Source organism: Sarcophilus harrisii, chromosome 5, assembly GCF_902635505.1.
Source record: "Sarcophilus harrisii chromosome 5, mSarHar1.11, whole genome shotgun sequence".
Classification (NCBI taxonomy): Eukaryota; Metazoa; Chordata; class Mammalia; order Dasyuromorphia; family Dasyuridae; genus Sarcophilus; species Sarcophilus harrisii.
This window is the reverse complement of record NC_045430.1, coordinates 201,998,343-202,022,653: the sequence shown is the minus strand read 5'-3', so window position 1 is coordinate 202,022,653 and position 24,311 is coordinate 201,998,343. Positions and strand designations below refer to the sequence as shown.

General features: G+C 33.8%; 1 protein-coding gene across 2 annotated transcripts in view; it reads right to left on the bottom strand.

The window, feature by feature from the left end:
• The window catches only part of GALNT11 (polypeptide N-acetylgalactosaminyltransferase 11), a 58,501-nt gene that overhangs the window by 5,613 nt on the left and 28,577 nt on the right, over positions 1-24,311 (bottom strand). For both annotated transcript variants that reach the window (XM_023505001.2, XM_031939468.1), the window contains 7 exons: positions 22,501-22,833; positions 17,925-18,048; positions 14,072-14,238; positions 9,092-9,217; positions 7,389-7,638; positions 6,128-6,245; positions 1,418-1,570 (listed from right to left, as the gene is read on the bottom strand). In XM_023505001.2, coding sequence (XP_023360769.2) covers positions 1,418-1,570; positions 6,128-6,245; positions 7,389-7,638; positions 9,092-9,217; positions 14,072-14,238; positions 17,925-18,048; positions 22,501-22,795 — 1,233 coding nt within the window. In that variant the 5' untranslated portion in view covers positions 22,796-22,833. The remainder of the gene's footprint in view (positions 1-1,417; positions 1,571-6,127; positions 6,246-7,388; positions 7,639-9,091; positions 9,218-14,071; positions 14,239-17,924; positions 18,049-22,500; positions 22,834-24,311) is intronic.

The window sequence follows — 24,311 nt, the reverse complement described above, 5'->3', positions numbered from 1 at the left end:
GTGTTGGGTGGAAGGGATGTTGTGGAGGAAGAAAGAAAAGGTTTGGGGATTACTTGGATTTGTGCGGTTAATAGAGTGAGGAGTCCAGGATAATGCCAAGGTTACAAACTTCAGGAACTGGAGAAGTGCAAGACTCTCGACAAAGATAAAGAATTTTTGGTTGGGGATGAGAAGCAAAGATAATGAGCTCAGTTTTGTATGGACTGAATTTGGGATATCACTGGGATGTTTCCAATGGAGGGGATGAATTATCAGTGCATCTTCTCTTCCTTCTCCCTCAGGGTGGAGAGCTGCTCTGTCTCTACTGGATGGCTCTCTCTCATGCTGGCTTGGCTTATTATATCTCCTGTGGGGCCTTTCCCTGCTCTGTACCTTCTATAGAATCAAATCTCCTTGTCAGCTTCAGCCCACCTATCAAACCAACTGTCCGCTCTTGCTTTTTCCACCTCCAGAGTCCTCTTTGGCCATGGTCATTTGCCCTGTCTGGAATGCAACTCCCCCTTTTCTTACCTCAATCTCACAGAGTCACCTGCCTTTCTTCAACATGCTGCTCAAGTAGTCTCTTCTGCATTTTTATTCTTGTATCCACTTAATTTATCCAACTAAGTGATTGTTTCAATCTTTTATTTTCCCCAGAACCTAGAAGTATCTCATATAGTAAGTACTTAAAAAATACTTCTTGCTTGTTTGACTAATTGGAAATCATCTGTATAGAAAGGATATTAAATAGAAAAGAGAGGGAAAATAAAAGGTTCCAAAACAAAGTTTTGAGGTATATTCACAGGTAAGGAGATGGACGTGGGGTGAAAGGTAGGTAGGGTGATATAAACACTGAGCAGATAGGAGGAAAAGCAAAAGAAAATATCAAAGAGGAGATGATAGTGTCAAATAATAAAATCAAGAAGGATGAAGATTGGGAATTATTATTTTAATACAATCCTTGGTAACAACCCTTCATTTTGTTATTTCTACCTCAATCTTACCCCAAAGCTTTCTATAATTATCATAATTATTTTTTATAGAGTGGGGGGGAGGGGACCCTCTTCACAACAAAACCCAAAAATATTAAAATTTTAAGAACCTGCAAAACAAATTAATAAAGTTAACTAAAATTCAAAATGGACAAAGTATATGTTAGTTTATGTAATTCTGAACAAATGGAGCAGCAAAAAGGTATCGGATAGCATTAAGACACAGTGGTACTGCAGAAAGAGTGCTATAATAAATCACAGCTGCTGATCTCTAGCTCTTAAAACTTGTATGACTTTGCAGAAATTATTTACCCTTTCTGTGCCTCAATTTCCTCATCTATAAAATGAAAGGACTGAACCAGATGCTTTCTCTATGGTCTCTTCCAACTATGTATATTTGATCCTATGATCTCTTATTCTTTCAAAACAAGAAATGTAATTCTCACCTTATACTCATCCAACCAAACATGTGCCAATCTTAAAGAGTTGTGTGTCATGGTGTCCTGTCCTTCAGGAGACCCATACGGACGCCTTTTCCGGAAAATGTGTCCTACTCTAGAGCAAGGGATGATAAAGAGCTTGCCTCCACACATCCAGATCTAAATAAAAACAAAAGATAAGTAGGCACATTTTTTTGATTTGCATGTAATTTCCTTATTTGTGATTAATTTTGTATTAAGTCAAGACACCCAAACAAACCTTCTACAAATACATTCTCTGAAAAAAACAGTAACAGAGTAGTCCCAAATAAGTGGAAGAACTGCTGACAATCCATTTCACATTCTCCTGTGGTTTATCAGTGAACAGCAAGGAGAGATCTTTCTAGTCTGCTCCCAATCCCACCTGCCACACTTATCTCTTAGTGTTGTTTTTACTGTTGAGCTAGTTAATGAGTCCAGTCGTGACATCACAATGACCAGAAGGAGGAGAAGGGCATGGTGAATGAAAATCAAGAGTGATCTATTCCAAAGAGGCGGTCTTTCTGGACTCCCGTGGTTTGGTCTCTCACGGGACATGACTTCTCCCACCTCTACGCCTTTATACAAGCTGTTCCTCCTCCATGCCTGGAATACACTCCCTCTTCACCTTTACCTTGTAGAATCCCCAGGTTCTTTTGACTGGAAGGTCACCTCTCTAGCTACTAGAGCCTCTCTTTCCACAACTTAACATTTTCTTTTTAGCTTTAAACATCGAACTGATTCTTGCAATTCATGAATAATAAAGCTGATACAAACATCGTATTAGCAAATGAAACATTCCTCTCAGAGAAAATGAATGAATGTGTTGCTGCAAGCCTCTGGTCACAACATTTAATTGAGCATTTTACTGAGCAATCTCACAAACAGATTGACCAATTTTCCCTTTCCTTTTTTTGGATGTATCCTATTGTTGATCCATTAACACTGAACTCAGGGCCAATAGCACAATAACTTGTGCTTGAATGAAGCTTTTCTCTCTAAGGCCCCCTCCAGCCTGATGGCACTTAGGAACCTAGACAGACCTTCAGCACTACACTTGGGGGCCATTTAAAACAGGGAAATCATCAACAAAACAACCCCCCAAAATGTGAAAAGGATGACAGTAAATCAAATTCAAAAAGAAAATGTATTTACAGTATGAACATAAAAATAAGAAGGCAGAGTTTTTCCTTGTTCAACTTTAGCTAAAGTGTATAAATTGGGCAACTCAGTTTTATTATTGTTATTTTGACCATGACAGCATTAGGAATATTAATTTTAGTGTTAAAAATAAATTTTAGTAGGAAATTTCACAAATATGGAATCTTAATAACAAGGATCAACCATAATTACACAGTGTATATACTTTTGTTTTTGTAGCCTCAGCACTTTGTATATAGTAAGCTCTTAAGAGAAAGCTCTTGCTTTCAAACCCCTATGCACTCTCCCAAAAAAAAAAAAAAAAAAAAAAATGAGGAAGATAGAGAAAGAATGGTAATATCATGATTTTAAGTTCAATTTAGGTGGAACTGAACTTGAAGTCCTGGTAGTACCTCTAGATTAAAATATCTCATGTGGAAATTAGTGAAGCCTGAGAATGATAAATTGGGAGATTTTTATATAGATCTATATATCTACAGCTATGTATCTATAGGAGTCATCTATGCAACAGTTAATCAATCACCAAAGTAGAGTATGTCTAGTAAGGAGAGGAAGAGAATCTAATTCTAGCTTTTTTTAGTGAGTAAAACTGTGGGAGAAATATCAGGAGGACACAAGCTAAAAAGGGAATAGGAAAGGGAGTTAAGAATTAAAGACATAAATATTTTGTAATAGCATTTTCTCCAGCGTTGCTCCTAGCAAGAAAACACTGAAGGAGCTGACTTCCTGTGAAAATGGAGAGCCAGCCAAAGTTTGCAGTGACCTGAAGAAAACCATGTTTCTATTTCTGCTAAGACCATGTGTGACTCGAACTGATGCTGAGTGAAATGAGCAGGACCAGGAGATCATTATATACTTCAACAACAATACTATATGATGACCAGTTCTGATGGACCTGGCCATCCTCAGCAACGAGATCAACCAAATCATTTCCAATGGAGCAGTAATGAACTGAACCAGCTACGCCCAGAGAAAGAACTCTGGGAGATGACTAAAAACCATTACATTGAATTCCCAATCCCTATATTTATGCCCACCTGCATTTTTTATTTCCTTCACAAGCTAATTGTACAATATTTCAGAGTCTGATTCTTTTTGTACAGCAAAATAACGGTTTGGTCATGTATACTTATTGTGTATCTAATTTATATTTTAATTTATTTAACATCTGGTCATTCTGCCATCTTGGGGAGGGGGTGGGGGGTAAGAGGTGAAAAATTGGAACAAGAGGTTTGGCAATTGTTAATGCTGTAAAGTTACCCATGCATATAACCTGTAAATAAAAGGCTATTAAAAAAAAAAAAAAAAAGACCATGTGTGACTAGCTGTGTATGTGTGCGTGTGTACACATATGTATGTATAACCATATGTAGCCATAACAATGGCTAACATCTACAGCATCTATATACTAGACCTTGTGCTAAATACTTTTAGTATCTGCTTATTTGATTCTCACAACTATCTTGAGAGGTAGGTGCTATTATTCCCCATTTTATAGATGAAAAAATTGAGGCACAGAGAAATAAAGTTACTTGCTCAAGGTCTGAGGCCAGATCTGAACTCAGGTTTTCCTGACTTCACTCTGAGCACTTTAATATGCATGTGGAACCCCAAGGGTTTGCAGCACATATCGAAGTTTGCCTTTTTATAAGCCCAAAACAAAGGAGGGAGGACATACCAGAAGTCTCCCCCCCTAAAGCGGCATGGCCCAGGAGGCAGAAAGGTACAATAAAGATGGGGGGCAAATAACCCGTGTCAGCTGGGGGAGGCAGGGAAGTTTTCATCCTTGACACAATTAGGGCTTCCTGCATTCTGAGTCAATGATTCTGGAAAATATGGCAACTCAAAAGGACAAGCTCAAGGAACCCTTTTAACAGTTCTTAACAAGTTTTCAGGACCAACAAAGAATTCCTTGAAAAAATGGCACAAGGAAGTGAAAGCAGAAGAAAAAGAATCTAAAAACATAGAAGGAAATCCTGGCCTATGTCAAGAAACTGGAACATGGAAAAACATGACAATGGAAGAAGGACTAAAGAGATATGAGGTCAAAAGATCCAAACAGTTCTCAAAAGAAGAACTGCAAACTATTAACAATCCCATGAAAGAATGTTTCAAAATACTGTTAAGAGAAATGCAAAAAACAATCTCATCCCCAGAAAACTGAACAAGATAACAATAATTGCAACAGTTCATGTTGCAGAGCAAAAAGGGTCCACTAAATACAGTTTAGTGAAGCAGCACAATAATCATGGAAAAAAGCGGTATTTATGCAAATAAAGAGACCAGTATCTGTACCTTTTGACCCACATTCTGACAAGCCTATATATATGTCCCAAGTAAGTCACTGACGAGAAGAAAGCTGCTTATATTTGCCAAATATCTGTGGCAGCCTTTTCTTGGTAGCAAAGAAATGGAACAAAATAGAAACCCACCATTCAGGTAACAGCTAAACAAGTCATGGTACACAAATGTAATGAAATATTACTGTGCTAGAACAGCTAGGTGGTGCTGTGCTTAGGGCCCTGGAGTCAGGAGGTCCCAAGTTCCAAGTAGCCTCGGACAACACTTTAACACTTCCAGGTGTGACTCTGGGCGAGTTCCTTAACCCCAATTGCTTTGTTCCCCCCCAAAAAATAGAAATATTACTGTACTTTATAGAAATGATGATTACCAAAAAAAAGCAGAACAAAAAGAACAACATTCACATAAGCACAGTAATGTAAACTGGAAAGAACCATCACAAAACAATTTAAAAATGTGAATGTTCCAAAATTACAAAGAACGAGCATGGTGCCATAGAAGAAATAAGAAGATATACCCTGCTACACTACTACAATGAAGCAAAAGAATCACAGGTATGGAACACTGAATATATTCACTTTTTTTTTGATGTGTTGATTTTTTTCCCCTCCCTTTTCATAAAAAATGCTTTATTGTATGTAATAGATCTCTTGGAGAAGAAGAGATATAGGTAAAATTTTAGATAGTGTTAAAATACATAAAGTGTTTTGAAAAAAGAGAAAGATCAATAGATGAAACTATTCCCAAAGAGAAGGCAAATAATAACAGGTTAACAAATATTCTTTCATTCTTTTCACATCTGTAAAATGGGGATGATCATTCATAATGCTACCTCAACCAACCTATTTTGATACAATGACATTAATTATGGAATGCCTATCACATCCTTCAAAATCCAGTTCAGGGGTCACTTTCTCAAGATTTTTTGCTAATGTCTACAATTCCTACTTATTAGCACTACCTCCCTTTTTATATTAATGCATATTAATTTATATTTAGTTGCTTCTCTACATGATTTATCCCCCCAAGTGAGGCAATTGGGGTTAAATGACTTGCCCAGAGTCACACAGCTAGGAAGTGTTAAGTATCTGAGACCAGATTTGAACTCAGGTCCTCCTGACTTCAAGGCCTCCAATGAAAATTTATATAAAGTGCTGAAACTAGAAATAGATGAAAATTAGATTATCTTCTTTATGTATGAGATTGACAGTTTGATGCATATAAAATCTGAATTACCCTAAATGATATTTCTAAATTTTCACCTCCCCAGATATCCATGCCACTGTCATATTGTCCAAGTTCATTGAAATAGTGTCTGTTCATAGCAAATAAGCCGCCCGCCATTGTAGGTGACCTAGAAGAAGAAAATAATTATTTTGCTTCCATACAAATGGTTATTTTGAAAAACTTTTCATAGCACGAGTGTAATTTTGCAGCAACTAACTAAAACAAAACTTGAAAACTACTACAGAAATATCAGGCAACACTGGCACGGTTGTTCAGCTTTCTCAATATTGTCCAGACATTATATATATATAATTATCCAGACATATATTAGACATAATATAATTTTTCAAATTTTTCACTATAAACATCTTAAAAGAAATCTTTCTAAAATGCTTCTCATAACTTTTCCTTGATAACTCAGATTTTCATATAGAGTACTATTCTCTAACATTTTCATGCAGTCAGGCCTCTTAAGGCATGTAGAGACTGGGTTCTTCTGCAGTAAATAGTTTGGGGTTCTGATTTATAGCTTTTCTGTCTTCCCCACTCACTATTATGCTATCAAGCATCATTTCTTTCTGCTGCTACTGTGCCTGATTCTAGAAACTTAATTCCCCTTTTAATTTACCTTTATATTTAATTTACTCCTTTAATTTCTATCATGGGTAAAGAAAGGAACCAAGACAATCAGACTGAGCTCTGAGATAGAGACAATGAGAAAGAGACATCTGGCTGCTCAGAGGACTTTTTTGCTTTACTTTATGCTTTTTCAGCAGTGTTCTAGAGAATTAAAGTTGCAGGGTAAACTACCTTTGGACGGGTACAGTCTAAATAATATGACTTAATAAGTAAGTAAAGTTAAATTATAATAACCCTGATCAACTAAACTACATGTCATGGACCATTAGTAGAGCTTAGCAAAGGCATACATTTTTGAGTGGAATTACAGCAATTTGGGAATATTAGTCAATGATTAACATACCCATATGAACTCAAGTAAAAGTCCAAATTCTGCAAGTCAGACATCTGTGAAGCTAAATATAAATATATCTGAATCTGAAGTGCTTCTGAATATATATACACAAACACCTAATAATCTGCAAGTTGTCTGTTATGTGAAATTACTAAATCTCTCTAAAGACAAACACAATGGATTTTAGAAACAAAATGACCATCACCTACCCACAATTTCTGCTAATACTGAAGGAAATAAGTATAAAATACTATAACTACACATTCCAGATTTTCCAATCATTAGGTCAAATCTTACTTGATCGGTGCAATAGCTCCTTCTGGTCCTCCTAATTCAGAAAAGGGAACAAGATCCCATTTAAAGTGTAGACCCCAGTTGAATCCTCCACGTACGATAGGAGAGGAGCTGTACATAAGTGTATCAGCACTGATAATATCAATCACAGGGCATACCACCGTCCTATGGTCTTCATGAATTGGAACCAGCAAAGGTTGTAGCCACATCTTGTTCACCTCACAGTGACTGTCTAGGAACACAAGAACTTCTCCTGGGAAAGTAAAATTATAATCTAATAGCCTCCATTATTAGTATATTTCTATGTTAATAGTAATAGTAGTAACATTAGTAGTAGTAGTATTATAATCTAATAACCAATCCCACTACAAGTTAAACTAATGAAATTCTAAAATTATTCTAAAATATAAATGTCACTTATTTATGGCCCCCAAATTAATTCTGAAACATTCACTTATTACTTACTGTAAACTAGAAGGAACTACATAACTTGGTACCATCAGTCAAAAATTTCTTCTAAATGGAAGAATTTGATAACTATTCAAATTGAAATGTCAACACAAGAACTCAAAGATCCCAGTCCGGACCTGTATGTACCACAACTTTAAAATTATAACTATTTTAACAAAAAATCTTTCTAAAATTTAATAAATACTTTTTTTATCTTGAAAAAATTAAAATAATTAACAAATTTTTTTTCTTAATGATGTTGAGCAATAATTATGAATACTATCCTATATATATATATATATATATATATATATATATATATGTATATATATATATGTATGTATGTATGTATGATTGCAAATAAAATGTCACTAATTATCTACTTTTAATACTTCCTCAGAAAATCTTGAGAATCATATAGGCCACTTGAATTTACATTTTGATCATTTTTAAGGATTTCTTTTTTCTTCTTCCCTATGACTAGGATTGTTCCCCATTGCAATGACCTAGCATGACTTTTTCTTCTTTTTTCCATCTACTTTTCTTGCTTAAATCTTTTGATTTATTTTTTTAAATGTCTTATTACTGAGTTCTTTTCTATCACAATTTTGGCCCTTATCTCCATACTTACTCGTCCTTTATAAAAAAGAAAAATAGCAACTAAAGCAATCACACTTGAAGACATATGCAGCATTATGTTTGTGAGATGCTTTATCTCTTCCAACGAGAGAAAAGAAATATGTATTGTCCACTCTTCCATGACCAAAGTTGGTGAGTGCAATTAACATGAAGTTCAATTGTTGTTAGTGCTGTTTTCACTGACATCATTTGAGTTAGTTTAAACATTTTCTTCTGGGGAAACTTTACTTCTCTATGTTTTGCAGCTTTATGCTGGAAGGACTTAACTTCACCATCTAACCATCACCAACTAAGGACAGTGCTGAAGCAAAGCATTTTAGCAAAATCTATGTAATGGAATTCAATAATGTTTCAGTTTTAAACTTTTGTTCACTTAATGTTGATATGAGAAAGGTCAGATTTGAGGGCAACAATTAATAAATAGAATTACCCAGAAAGTATAACAATGTAAAAATTTCTTACTTAAACTCTCCAGCTTAATATATTTTACCTCTTCTACCAGAAACAAAGGTGATATTTTAGGACTCTATATTATAATACTCCTACACTAAAGGAAAAGTCTGTCCGACACACAAGTGGTTATTTTCTAACAAGATAATCATATAGTATATAAATACCTGTAGCATGAGCTGCTCCAATCATTCTTCCTCGAATCAATCCCTCTCGTTTTTCATTCCTAACCACTTGAATTTTTCCAGGAAGATATTTTTGGACATAATCATCTAGTTCTCCTTTCAAATCATCTGAAATAAGACAACTGCTTTAGTACATTTGTAAATTTATTTTTTTGAAATGTAGAGACTATTTGAAAAACATTTGATCTTTTATTCTATTTATTATAAAAGTAAAAAATACAGATAAATCTTTAAGTATGCATTTATGCATATTTTAACATATGTTATCACAACATCCTTTATTTAAAAGTTAAATAGAATGAATGATCTTTTCATTTTGGAATTTTTTATCATTTACTGAAATATATCAAAATTTGATAAACTTTTAATCAATTATTCGATCAAATAAAAATACTTAAACCTGCAACAACTCTGTAATTCTCTGCTTCTTTCTGTAATTACGACAACACTGGCCTACTTTAAGTTTTTTTAGTAAATTTTATTGAAGCTAAAAAAAAAAAGTTCTATATAAAAATAATCATATGAGAGATATAAAGATTTTTGTTATTAATCAAGATGAGAAATCTTAGACCTGGATATCTCATAAAACAGTTATTAATCATTAAATATCTACTAAACACCATAGTAGTTTTAAAATATAAAAGTCCTAATTTGGAGAAATTCAGAGTCTAATCTGGAGAGATATGTATAGACATATATAAAAGATATACAAGGTGACTGGTGTGTGTGTGGGGGGGAGGGTTAGTAGGCTCAGTGAAGGCTTCACATACAAAGCAACATATGTTAAGCCTTGAAGGAAACTAGGGATTGTGAGAGAGAGAGGCGAGGAGAGAGGGCATTTATGGGGGACACTCAGGGCAAAGGCATGGAGTAGTGAGAAATAGATAGACCACCAGCCTGGCCAGACTAAGTGAGCCTGAAGGAAGCTAAGTTGGCCCATTTGTTCCTCACACAGAAAATTATGTCCCTAAATCCAAGTCTTTTCATTCATTGTCTGCCACACTTGGCAAACACTCTCTTTACCCCAAACCTTTACTTGCACAGTTTTTGCCATACTTAGCCAAAACCCACCTTGAACAGAAGGTCTTTTTTTCCCCCAATTTATTTGTTTGTTTATTTTTTTAACTTAATTGAAGTTTTTTATTTACAAAGCATATGCATGGGTAATTTTTCCAACATTGACTCTTGCACAACCTTTTGTTCCAAATTTTCCCCTCTTTCCCCCCAATCCCTCCCCTAACTGGCAGGTAGTTCAACACATGTTAAATATGTTGAAATACATGTTAGATCCAATAAATGTATACATATATTTGTAGAGAGCTGGAACTCTAAAAAGGTGTACTTAAATCTAGGTCAGCAAGGTACTTATAGTTAAGCATATACTTAGTATGATGATGTGATATGATGTGATGTGATGTGATGTGATGTGATGTGATGGTTGCGCATGCTCAGTGTGCTATAGTGATGTAATTGTACTGAAGTATTTAAGGGCTGCGAATGCTCTCTCAGCCACAGACACAAGAGAAGAAGCCAGATTCCAGACTCCATCTTTCACCATCCTCTTGACTCTCCTGCCTCCTTCCCTTCTCCACTAAGACCAAGAACTCGGGCTGATCCCGAAGTCCTCCTAAGAGCTAGCCTGGACATTACACATATTTATACAATTATCTTATTGCACAAGAAAAATCAGATCAAGAAGGAAGAAAAAGAAAACTAAATGCTAGCAAATAACAACAGAGAGAGTGAGAATGCTATGTTGTGTTCCACACTCAGTTCCCACAGTCCTCTCTCTGGGTGTAGATGGCTCTCTTCACCACAAAACCATTGGAACTGGCCTCAATCATCTCATTGTAGAAAAGAACCATGTCCATCAGACTGTTGCTGTGTATAATGATCTGAACAGGAGGCCTTTTTAGGTTCCAAACTCCCCCTTCCCCTCCACCATGCATGCTTGTGTATGTGTATTTATGTCTATGTGTGTATATGTATAAAAATTATACACACACACACATAACCCTGCACATATCTTATATGTATAGTATTATCTGCTTGCATCTCCCATTAAAATATGAGCTCCTAGAGAGGAGGGACTGTGCTTTTACCTTTCTTTATATTCCCAATCCTTAGCACAGTGCCTGGCCTATAGAAGGCATTTTAATAAATGTGTGTTCACTTGCTTGATTTAATAAGGCTGCAAAAGAAGATTGGGACTTCTTATAAAGGGATTAAATTGGCAAACAGAGTAATAAACTACTATATTCTAGATATAATATTAAATAGAACACTGACATGCTTACAATGAATGCTTTGGGAAATGGATTGTTTAATTGCTTGGAAAAAGTCTCCTACAGCAGGTAAGGCTGAAGGCAAAAAGGTAGGGGGAGGGGGTGACAGTAATTCAGATGAAAGGTGATCAGAGGCCAAACTAGGGTAGTCTAAGAGGAGAAAATCAGATTTTGGAACAAATTTTGTGAAAGTGAAAATAAAAAAAAAATTTGCAGAGTAGTTATGTGAAATTGTATGAAAGTAATGAATTTAAAATGAGAACTGGAAGGATGACTACCATCTAGAGAAATAGGGAAGTTCAGAAAAGGATGATGTTTGAGGAAAAGAAAAATGAGTTCATCTTTATACATACTGTATTTAAAATGTCTACCATACAGCAAACTCAAAATGTCTAGTAGGGAATTGGACTTTGTTAATAGTATTTAAATGAAAAATAAAACAATCAATGAGCATTTATTACATGCTTACTAAGTATGTTCCCCACTTTTCCCAATGTACCAGCATTTAACTGGAAAGTTAGGCAATTAATCAATAATAAAAAAATTGTTAATAATAAAAAATCAATAAAATCAATTATTAAGCTACTATTGTGGCACATACTGGGGACACAGTCTTTACACTCAAGAAATTGATATTCTAATGGAAGAGACAATGTGTGTATACGTTACAATATATATATATATGTATATATACATGTGAGTCAGGACAAAGAACATCTAAGGGACGGGGGACAACAGTACAAAGGCATGGAGATTCGAGGCAGAAATGTCACGCTTGAGGAATTCATGGAGTAGAGCAACATATAATATTACCAGATAAGTGGCAGACCAGATCTATGAGGTAATAAGAGTGTCGCTGGAATTTATTCCACATTATTTCACATATGGAGGGAGTTAGAAGTTCTTTCAATAAAGATGAATAAGTCCCCAAAGCTCTCTGAGGATGTATTAGTTAAGTCCCTCTCCTCTAGAAACTGATAATCTATAAAAAAATAAGTTCCAACTTCTCCATTCTGCCTTAACTACCATATATAATATACATTTATTTGCCTTGAGCTTTGGCTTCCCACTTACCTAATTGGTACCCAGAGAAACCACCCCCTCCTCCAGATCTCAGCCATGCTCTTCATCTAGGCAGCCCACTAGTTGTTATCAAAAGCAGTAAGCAGACCCACACATTTCTCTTATCTCCAACCCTACAGAAGAGAGACTTCAATTACCTGACAGTTTTTCTTTTCAATTCTGTTGAATGTATCCTTAAGCATAGATTATTTGTCTGACTTTCAGGGGCTTTTTTAAAAAGAATAGACATGTGTTTGCTAGGCAGAGGTATTAAGAATTAAGAAAAAGTCCAGCCTTTTCCATTTTTCTTCATTCCATTCTCTTCATCCATTCTCTTCATTCTGTTTGCAATTTCTAATTATTTAGGGCTGCTCTTTTGTAGATCTCCATTATATCTTTTCCATAACCAGTCATAACCAGAAGGCATTTCCCAAGTTGCAAACACTTGATTTATGAATGACCTATAAGCACAAAGGGCAACCTCATGTCCCATACTCCTAACCCCACTTGCCCTAAGACAGTTCAAACCTACTTGCCTTGGCTGCCAAGCTTTTCTGGACTAATGATGTAAACTGGTGGAAACCAAGGGGAATTGCTTAATTTTAACAATTTTTTCCTTTTTTTTCACCTTCTTAGAAACTGGGCACAATCTCTACTTAAAAACCTTTCCCCATTTTCACAGCCCATAGCTCAACTAGTTCTACTTTAAAGCAAATCCTTAAACTTCTTCCCTTCTCTCCAGTTACTGAAGAAAATTTTTCTCTCACTTTTCCATTTCCGAATCAAAAATCAACCTTAATTATGTTTTTTTTAAAGTGAAATTACAAATCAAGGAAAAGGAAAGCCCTAAGTTTTCAAATAAGATAAACATGATTAACAGTATCATTAATCATACTCTTGAAACTGCTCATGTATTCCTTTCCAAATATCTACAAAAATTTCCATCGACCTTATATTTTAAAATTGGAAGTCATCTAAGCCCTTAAAAATCATAGACCAATAACTTTCCTTGTATTATTCTAATTAAATATATTTTTCTCAAGAAGCATGACTACAATTAAAGAGAAAGAATATCTCACTCGATGTTACTGATATGTTTTATTTAATTATTTCTACTGGTTTCATAGCAACTGTAGGATGTTTAGCTATATTTGGGTTAAAATAAGTTTCTAAGGTTTAGTCAGGGAACTAACCAAAATGTACAACCTTGCATCATGGTAAAATGAGTTAAAAATTCCAAATAGGTAACTTATAAATGACCTTTTGAAACAAAACCCATTTGTAAGTTGAAAACTGCCTTACAGAAATATAAAATTGGAGTAACAAATTCCAAGCACTAACCATGGATAATAGAATTTAAGCGCAGAAGAACATGAATAATAGTTTAAACTACTTTAATTTCCTTAAAATTAGGATATATTCAATGGATAGAATATTCAACTATAGCTAACCTTACTAGAATTTTGTTAATAGCAATAGTTTTTACCTTCCATTTTGAATATTCAATTGTGTGCATAACTGTTACTGTTCATGGCAGAAAAGGGAAAATTCCAAGTATTATCAGTACTCTCATCCTAGATTAACAATTAATCCTAAAGTTATCTGTTACACTTACCAAATTCACTATTGTCATCTACCAAGATAATTTCATGAAGGAGATGGGCTGGTGTTCGATCTATGACACTATGTACTGTTCGAAGCAAGGCAGAAAAGGCTTCGTTGTAGAAACAAATCACAATACTGGCAGCTGGAAGGCCTGTTGGATATGACTTTTCTTTACATCTGCAGACATAATTATAAAAGAAATAGTGAATTTAAAAAGCCTCCTATGTTTTAAAATATTAAATTCCGTCAATCACTTCAAGAATGCACTTGCCATATTCTCCTCTCACTTGTTGCCATTCATTCTTAGAAAATATAGGGAAACAGGTAAACAAGCCATAAGTCTGTGGTTTCCTCTAACATTCCTACATTTTTTTCTTCCTTGCTCTGTTCTCAGGCTTATTTTGAAAATTTTGATTTAATTGAAATGTACAAAGAGTATATTAAAAGAAAAGATAGATAACTGCCAACAACATGAGTGGAATTACAGAGGAATTATTATGAAACAAAGTGCTAGCATACTTTTTCTGTAAAAACTGTAGAAGTTTCAAAAGGCAATATTATAAATGAGAAAAATACCATTTTAAAAAAAATTCACTTTTAACAGATGATCAATTTCAAATACAACAATTCTATAAAATTACATAAAAAATGGGACTAATAAGTTTTAAAATGAATCATTAAAGCCAATTTAACTCAAAATTTTAAGTGTTGACTAGTTGATCAGTATGGCAGTGAAGGGTTAAAGAAGGAAAGAACACTAAAGCTCAATATGAACACATCTTGATCTCAAGGAGTTTTCCAAATGATTTGGGGAGAGAGTAAATATTAAATATAAAGGGATCTTGCTCTCAAGGAGCTTATGGTGAAGGGAGAGGGTAAATATTTAACATGTATGAACAAAGGAAAATGTGATAAATTCAAAGAAAAATAGGAAAAGATTTGAGGTGTTTCAGTTTGAGATGAGTCAGGATGGCACTTAAAAAAAAAAAAAAAAGAGAGGGACTTCAAAAGGAGATAGTGGGGAAAGGAAAGGGAACCCTTTCCTGGCATCATGAGAGATAAAGTAAAAGATGAAAGAAAGCAGAATGAGGAGACCCAAGATGGTTGGAATATGGAGTCTACATTGCATATTTGTAATAGAAAGCAAGATCAAAGTGTGATGGTGTAGGTCTTGAAATCTAGAATCAGTATTATAACATTTATTAAGTAAGCAATAAATAATCTCCTCGAGGTTTTTGAGCATAATTATATGACCAAAAGAAGTCCAATATGTCTACTTGACATTTGAATGTACATTAAAATCTCACAACTTCTAGATACCAATATGGAATTCATAATAACCTGGACTAAGATTAGGCTTAAAACTGACCTTGCCAATTAACTTTTTCTTCACATATAATATAAAATAATAGTGGAATCAGGATTTTACTGAAAATTTGAAAGCCACAAGAGAACTCACACATTTTTTTTCCCTTTAAAAATGGAATCTTCTGAGATAATGTTTTGCAAACCTTGAAGTGATATAAATGCTAGCTATTATAATTCATAATAGTCACAAATAATTCTTAGCTAACTGTTAAAGCAGATTACTTTGAGCCTACAGCAGGCAACAACATTTCATTATATTATCTAAGTTATCTGATGATGTTTTAGGTAGAACAAAGCCCTATTCTTATGCACTACCATTTTGATAAAAATTAGAATTTAATGGAATGAAGAGAGGAAACAAATCGAGTACTTTTTTTCCAGTGGCAAATAACATGTTTCCTCACCTGAAAATAAGGGTGGTCTGAATTTATCAAGAAAGTTTCTCACCTCAAAAGCCTATGTTCCTATGAGTATCAGTATTAATAGTAATAATAACATTGAGAGGATACTTTAAAATTTGGAAAAAATTTATATCTATTTATATAAGTTTCATTCTCAACAAACCTGTAGAGTAGATGCTATGGATAATATTATCCCCATTTTATTGTTTAGGAAACAGAGGCTCGGGAAGGTAAAAGTGAATGCTTTTTACTTCAAATCTGCCTCTGTCACAACAATGAAAAAATTCTAGATATTTCAATAACTTTCAGAAGTCAAAATAAGTTTTCACACTAGATTTCTATTGCTTACTAATTAGGGTTCCTAACTGTCAAAATTTTCAAAGTAATATTCAGTCTGTCTTCCTATGTCTAAAAAGTAGCTAATAAATCTTCTTAGGTGATAACTCTGGGTATCTCTTTTTCATATCAAAAATTATACCTTTCCTCATCTCATAAGTATAAAGGAATTCCCTCATTTGCCTTATTCTCTTTCATCCCTGTGACATTATTATTATTATTTTTTGATCTAGTTTTCTAAATTATAAACTTGATAACCAACAATAAAACAAATATTCAAATAAAGAAAAAGGAATTTTAAAATAACATGAAGTCATAAAATATCTATTAGAGAATATTTTTAATCTTTTAACTGTTATTACAATTTGTTAAGTTGTGCTAAATTAAACACCTACAAGTTTAGTATTTTCATGGATAAATTGTTCATCTTTATTCTTCTGAGAAATAGCTTTGTGTGTGTGTGTGTGTGTGTGTGTGTGTGTGTGTGTGTGTGTGTATAATGTTTCTTCGGGGGGAAAAATGATCTTATGCTTCAGACTGATATAACTATATCTCAGTTGGTAAAAATGAATTTCTTTTTTCTATATCACAAACTTATGATTTGTGTATACTACCATCTTAGAATATAAGGTTGTTAAAGGGCAAAAATAAAATTGTGATGAAATATTAAAAAATTCATACTTCAGGGGCTCACAAAATGACTGAAGACTAAGTTATCAGACTGTAATTGAGCTCATGTCTGAGTGGAGATAAAAGACAATAATAGCTCACATTTCTATAGCATTTCATGCTAATATGACACTTTTCATATAATAAACCAAGATGCAAGAAGCACAAGAATTATTAGTCTCTTATTACATGGTGAAAATGAGTCTCAGAGAGATTAAAAAACTTGCCAATGATTACAAAAAATTGCCTACCAATTACAAATTGGTTGGGCCAGGCATCCTCCATTCTAGCTGCTCTGACACCAAGTCCTTCATTCTCTTTACAAGCTACCTCCTCTTATGTTGAGTAAAGAACAAATAAGTACCTGTTTTCATCTGTTTTATAACACACATCAGAGTATCAACATAACATGGAGAACAAGTTGACAAAATTATTGCTTGTTATACAAATAACTTCCACTTTAATTATTTTCTTCTGACTCATTAATATTTGCTCTTAAGTTTCATTTAATTGGTTTTTCTCCATTCCTCTCTCCATTTCTTTGGCAAAGCAAACACACACACACACACACACACACACACACACACACACACACACAACAATCACCAGAAAAAAAACATGACAATAACAATAAAAATACCTTTATATTTCATCATTTATTCAGTAACTAATGTTCAATCTGAGGAATGAACCCTTTCTTAAATTAAAATCATACCGCTGAGAGTTCATTAGTTTTATTTCTTACTCTTTTAATATGACCTGGATTAATTTTTTGTTCGCATATATACTTTTGACCTTTCATTTATCTGCTACCTGATTTGTTATTTTAAAATAAATCCAGTAAGCTGTGAATCATGATACTACAAACTCAGATCATCTGGCTTCAATTATTGTAAGTCTAGAAATTTGTCTTAGCACTAGAAATAGTGCTTAGCACATTTAGCACTTAGTGTGAGGTAGCACATATACCTCATGTACTATTATAGCTGAAAAAAGTGACACCTTTTAATACTATTTTCATGGTATTTAATGTAGACACAAAAGCACAATATTAAATTGTAGTAACAAATATTAGTATGTCAAACATACTCTGCATTTCTTGTATCTGGCACATCTCTATGGTAGCCCAAGCGATTACTAATAAGTAAATTAAAGGCATGCTTCTGATAGCCCAAGTCTCTCACTTCCTGATCTCTTTCATTAAAAATCATACCTGTAATAGAAAAAAGTTAAAGTCAGTACATCATATCTAGAAAAGATTATTGTATATACAGAACAAAATTTATAACAGGAAAATTAACTCATTCCATTAAAACTAGGTATTAGCCATGTTCTTTGAATATAAGCTACTCCGGTTACAAAAAGATGAATTAAGGTTAGAAGTGAAATCTTAAAATTCTTATCTGTCCCACAAACTTGTTCCAACACCAACCACCTACTCACCAGCCATATTCTAAAACCATTTGATCATACCTGGAAGACAAACCTTCTGATCAGCAAAGTAAACATTTTTCCTGATACATAAAATCAGAGACAAGGAGAGTGATAGGGACTGTGCCTCTTTTCATCAATAAGTAGAGAACTCCCAGGTGAGGAACTTTTGAGCAATGAAACCTGTACACAGCCACACAGCCAGTATGTATTAAGAGAGAGCAGGACAACTCCATCCACAGCAGCACACAACATTTAAATAATATATTAAAAATGAGCTACAATTATTTTTTTTAGAAGATCACAGAGCTTCAAAAGATATGAAGAGTTCACTGGCTACAACTTCTGCTCATGTTCTGGCTTTTTTCAAGAAACTATGCTGGTCTCATTTTCAATCTCCCTGGAAAAGGAGAATCCCTAATTTCAGTCTTATACAATTACCAAGTTTTTCCCACACCTGAAAAAATGTTCTATAATTTAAAGAGCTGCATACTCTTTTTGGACAGTCGGCCAGAGCGAAGGACATGTATGGACAGAGGCAGAAAAAAATAAGCAGAAGCAGGCTGTGGGATATGACCCCCATATCAAGGAAAGCAGTGCTGAAAGAACAGAGTGCTAGTGAATGCAGTGACCAAAGGTAAGTATGACTCTAACCTTTTCATTAGGAAAACAGGGGCCTGGAGGTACAGAACAAAGTGCACACTTTGGGGCATGAACAGCATACTCAGAATCCTCTGACACTCATGGAGAAGGGAAATGGCCATCACCTAGCAATTACTACGTGCCAGGCACTGGGCTAAGTGCCTTTCTACAATCCTGCCAGGCAGATGCTGCTTTTATTCCTACTTTACAATGGAGGAAACTGAGGCAAACAAAAGTTAAGGGGCTTGTTCAAGGACACAAGAACCAGAGGTTGGATTTGAATACAGATTTCCCGACTCCAGACCAGGGCTCCATCTACTTTTCCACCAGCTGTCTCACTAATAATACTGATGCAGAGACAGAGACAGAGAGAGAGAGACAGAGACAGAGAGAGGGAGAGAAAGAGACAGAGAGAGGGAGAGGGAAGAAGGAAAGAAGAAGGTGGAGTGAGACAGAGACAGAGAGAGATAGAGAAAGATGGAGAGAGACAGAGAGAGGGAGAGAAAGAGACAGAGAGGGAGAGGGAGGAAGGAAGGAAGAAGGTGGAGAGAGACAGAGACAGAGAGACACAGAGAGAGATAGAGAAAGATGGAGAGAGACAAGGAGAGAACAATAGTAATAAAACTTTATTTTTATGAAAGAAAAAAATGGCCATATCTGTTTTAAAACTCTTTAAAAAAAAAAAAAAACAGTCTTTTATTCTTCTCCTAACCAAAACATATCAACTTCTTTAACCTTTCCTCATGTTTCCTTAAAATGTTTTCCAGATACCCTCCAATTGACACACAACCCTTCTAAAATACAATGAAACAAAGCTGGATACCATAGTCTAATAAGGGACTAATAATGTTTAAGGACTATATTCCTGAGCAGGATATTAACATTAACAGAACATCATCATGAATGCCCTTTCAGTTTCTTTTCTCAAAGCAAATTACAATAAAATCTCAGCCAGTATGACCCTGTATTTGCAGTTAATTTCACTTTCTAATCAACTAAGGGTTTACCAAGAAACCTAAATTTTATTTCATTGTTGAAAAATCTTTCTGAAATATGTAAATACACTTCCTAGCCAATTTGTTAAACTTAATTTAACCTTTCTTTAAAAATGTAAGATTTTGGGGCAATTAGGTGGTGCAATGGATGCACCAGCCTGAAGTCAGAAGGACCCGAGTTCAAATCTGGCCTTAGACACTTAATACTTCCTAGCTATGTGATGCTAGGCAAGTCATTTAGCCCCAATTGCCTCGGCCAAAGGGGAAAAAAAATTATTTTCCAAAGTATTTCTCTGTTCCTAAGTCTAATTCTCATCCTATAATACTGGAGACTAAGATGCAGAAAATTATGAAACTGCATTAAAATTCTGTACAATTAAGGATATGTCATCAAAAAAAAACTCTGGTATCAACTTGTGCTCTTAACACGATACTCTGATAAAATTAAAATGTAAGAACAACATTATAATTAAAGATTTTGATCAGCTAAATTCCAGCTAAAAGTTTTACTGTAATTTCAGGTACTTTCCTAACCTTTCTCAATATTTTTGTTTTCTAATTTTTAAATGATTATGGTAGTATGTAACAATTTGTGCCTAATTAATCACAGGAACATTCTTTGTACTTCATTCTATCCAGAGAAAGTTTTAAACATCTATGTCATAAGAAAAAGTCACACCAATAAACTTTCTCAGAGATTACTTAACATCTCTACCACATGTCATTGATTCCAGCTGAAATGACAAATCTGGAAATACCAACAAATTTTTAACTACCATCATGCTTCATCTGTGCCTTTTAATTATTTTAAAGAAATAATCATTTCCCCTTAACAGATGGCATTTGTTTTGAATTACACTATTCTCTCCCTCCCAACAATTTTGTACTTTAGTATATTTATCATTACTCTTCTTTAGATTCTTTCAAAGCCAAATACAAAATTCATCCTAAAATAATTAAATCCAATTCTAATTAAGGCTCTACCATCTGTTTACTTTTTATTTCTGATCTTGATGACTGTGTTCTTTTTGATTTTAAAATATAAGAAAGTTTTCCATTAATACTTCCCAGATGCTTTCCCGAGTAATTTGAAAAAATGACTAGGACTACAATCTGTGATTTAATCAGAATGGGGAATTCCTTTCTACTAAGTTGCCTGAGGTAGACATTCATTAAGTGTCAAAAGAGGGCTTTGAAATCCAGTTATAACCAAAAGACCAACGCTGAATCCATACCTCAAACTCTGTTGAGTTACTATACAAATCTTGTCTAAAATAAGGAACAAAAAAATTGGCTTGTAAATAAAATGTACTGATTCTAATCTGTCTCTTATCTCTATTTCTGTTGGTAAACTCTCTTTTCTCTTATACACATATATATTGGTAATTTTTAAGTGTATTATATATATGAGTGTACACATATATATGTGTTTGTATATATACACACACACACACTCAAGTGTGCCTATACACAAATTACTTCTCTAAGCTTCAGTTTCCTCATCTGTAAAATGGGGATAACAAAACTTGTCAAGACTTTCTTGAGAGGTTTATTGTGAGTCAGATGCTGTTTAATGCAATTTCACAAACTTCTTTATTACAACTCACAATATTCAGCCTGTAAATGTTAAGAAGTAGATCTTAAATAGAAACTTTTATAAGGTCCAAGCTGGTTTTTCTTCAATATGCTAGACTGCTTCTCACTTTAATTAAAAGAAAATATTTCAAACATACAAAATATATGACCAATACTTTAATTTTTCTGTTTTTAGCATGCTTTCCTTCTTCTGATGTTAGAGAAAGTTATTAATTTCTCAATCCCAAATTTTCTTTCTTCCTGATTAAATAATGTCAGTTTCTTTCATCCTACTTCAAAGTTTCTTTTTTCCAACTCTTTTTTAATTTTTAGTTTTCTTTTGTAGACTGTAATCAGTTCTTCTATACTTTTTATAATATATATATATATATTAACACATATATATATATATATATATATATATATATATATATATATATATATATATAATCTCTGCCATAACAGGACTCAACATAATAAATGTTTCTTAAATTTGTTCATCTCTATATAAATCACAAAATCAATCACATCAGACAAAAAAAAATTTTTTTATTTAAGTTCCTACTTTTGACTGGTATAATCAGTGAAATCTTATAGTTCTAGTCTCAAAACTCAGAATCTGATATACATGAATTAAAATTGGAATCTAATTAGCATCTCCCTTGTGCTAAGATGGACACAAAGTTTCATATTCTGCCAAGCAAAGCTCCAAATTAATCAACAATTGAAGACAGTGTCAGTAACACTAAAACTCCATCAGAAATTTGACAATGTAATCACAAGAGCCCTGAATTTGGAGTCAGAAGGGAGCCCTAGACTCAATCCATATTCTGTCATTACTGTAACTTTTAACAAGTCATCTCACTTCTCTGGACCTCTTGTGGAATGAGAGGGTAGATCAGGTGACCTCTAAGGTCCCTTCTAGATCAAAATCTATGATCCTGTAATCCTAGAATATAAGCAATGAAATTCTTGAGAAATAACAACTAAGCATCATCAAGCTGAAAATGAACTCTCCTTACCCATTTCAGGAGAGAGCTCCATGTCATCTCCATCCGAATCTTCAACATGATTTTCTAAAATAGATCCAGCCTTGTTAACTTTTGATTGTGGCTCTAACAATCGACTTGGGCCACGAGTAAAACGAGGATAGAATTTCTTGGGGAATGGTCCGTGGGGCTTAGACCCCTTGATGGGCACATTCTTAAATGGCTGAGTCACTTCACTAAAGTTGAAATAAATAAAGAGTAAAACTGTCCAGGTCACCGATGTAAAAAGGCACCCATAGCAGAAATAGCGAAGTGTGACACTTCCCATTGTAGATTTAGCATTGTTGGAGGTCCATGTTCAACATTCTGAAAAAAAGGTAAGAATTAACTCCTGTAAGACACTTCATTCCCCTTGTAAATCATTTACTAAATTCACATTCTTTTAAAAAACAGAGACCTTTGGAAATTAGAATTCAGTTTTCAGATTTTAACAAATGTATCCTATACAATCAAATTCACCAAGCAGCAAGCAATTTTTAAGCTGTCTGTTTAGACAGCATCTTAATGCACAACTAATTTAAATATATATATATATATGTTGATTTCTAGATAGCTTTAAAAGAAAAAAAATTTAAACAAATTATACATAACTTTGTTGGTGCTTAATTAAGGTTAGTAAAATTACTGTTATTGAATGACCCATATTAAGAAGTAAAGCTACGATTAGGAAATAAAAACAATACATTAAGAATCTATAGTACCAGTACATTAAATGATTCAACAACTCTTCAAGCTGTAAAATCCTGTGATTCTAACGCAATTTTTTTTAAACTTGTGGATTTTGATAATAACAAGTAAAATTATACAGATTTGAGAATAAGATATTTTATAAGAAATATCTCAACTTCAAAATATTCCAGTTTGACAATAAATAGTCCCTACTAAAATATTCTAAAGAGAGAAGTAGTGGGTGGTATATTTGCAATGGGCATTGTACTGAGGATTAAGAGAATTAGGTTCTAGTTCTGGCTATATATATTTGTGTGTCCTAGTGCACATCAGGATTTAAGGCCTCAATTTTGTCATCTGAAAATGAAGAAGTTAAATTACAATTAAGGTTACTTTCAGCACAGTCATCCTATTATTCAGAACATGAATGAAAAGCCCTCATTTCTAATCCATTTGTAAAATATATCACTTTGCCCTTGGCCTTATAACTTTATCTAAAATCTTCTGTACTATTTTTATTTTTTAACTGAAACCATTTGTATGTATATCATTACAAAAAATGGTAACATAAGCATTTTCTATTTGTTTTTTTTTTAAATAGGTTGTCCATAAAGCAAGCCAAGATGCAGATATTTAATGTTATTGGATATTATTACTAAATATATCCTACTCCACATATTATCTAGGCTTCTCCAAAGCAGCCATAAAAATTCCTGTAAATTCTCTCCAATTCAGTCTTACTTCAAATTTTGTATTTAATATATACATTAGCTGAATAAATGTGGGTTTAGAAATGCAATTAAGATACACAAAGACACAGAACATCATTCTTCCAAAAGTAAGCCCTTTATCTAGTAGTTGACAGTTTCCAAGGGACTTATTTTAAACCTATGGTTAAGATTTTCAAAATAACATCAAGACTCAACAAGTCAGTAGAATTAAACCTCAATTTGAAAAATATTAAACTACTTTGCATTAGGTTTACAGCACAAGTCCACAGAGAATCAAAAATTAAATGCCAACTTTTGACTGTTGTCTGCCAGTAGAAAATGTGGGAGAAAAGATCTTTATCCTTGAAAAGATCTTTAAAGGTGACATTGGAGATGCAGCTAGAA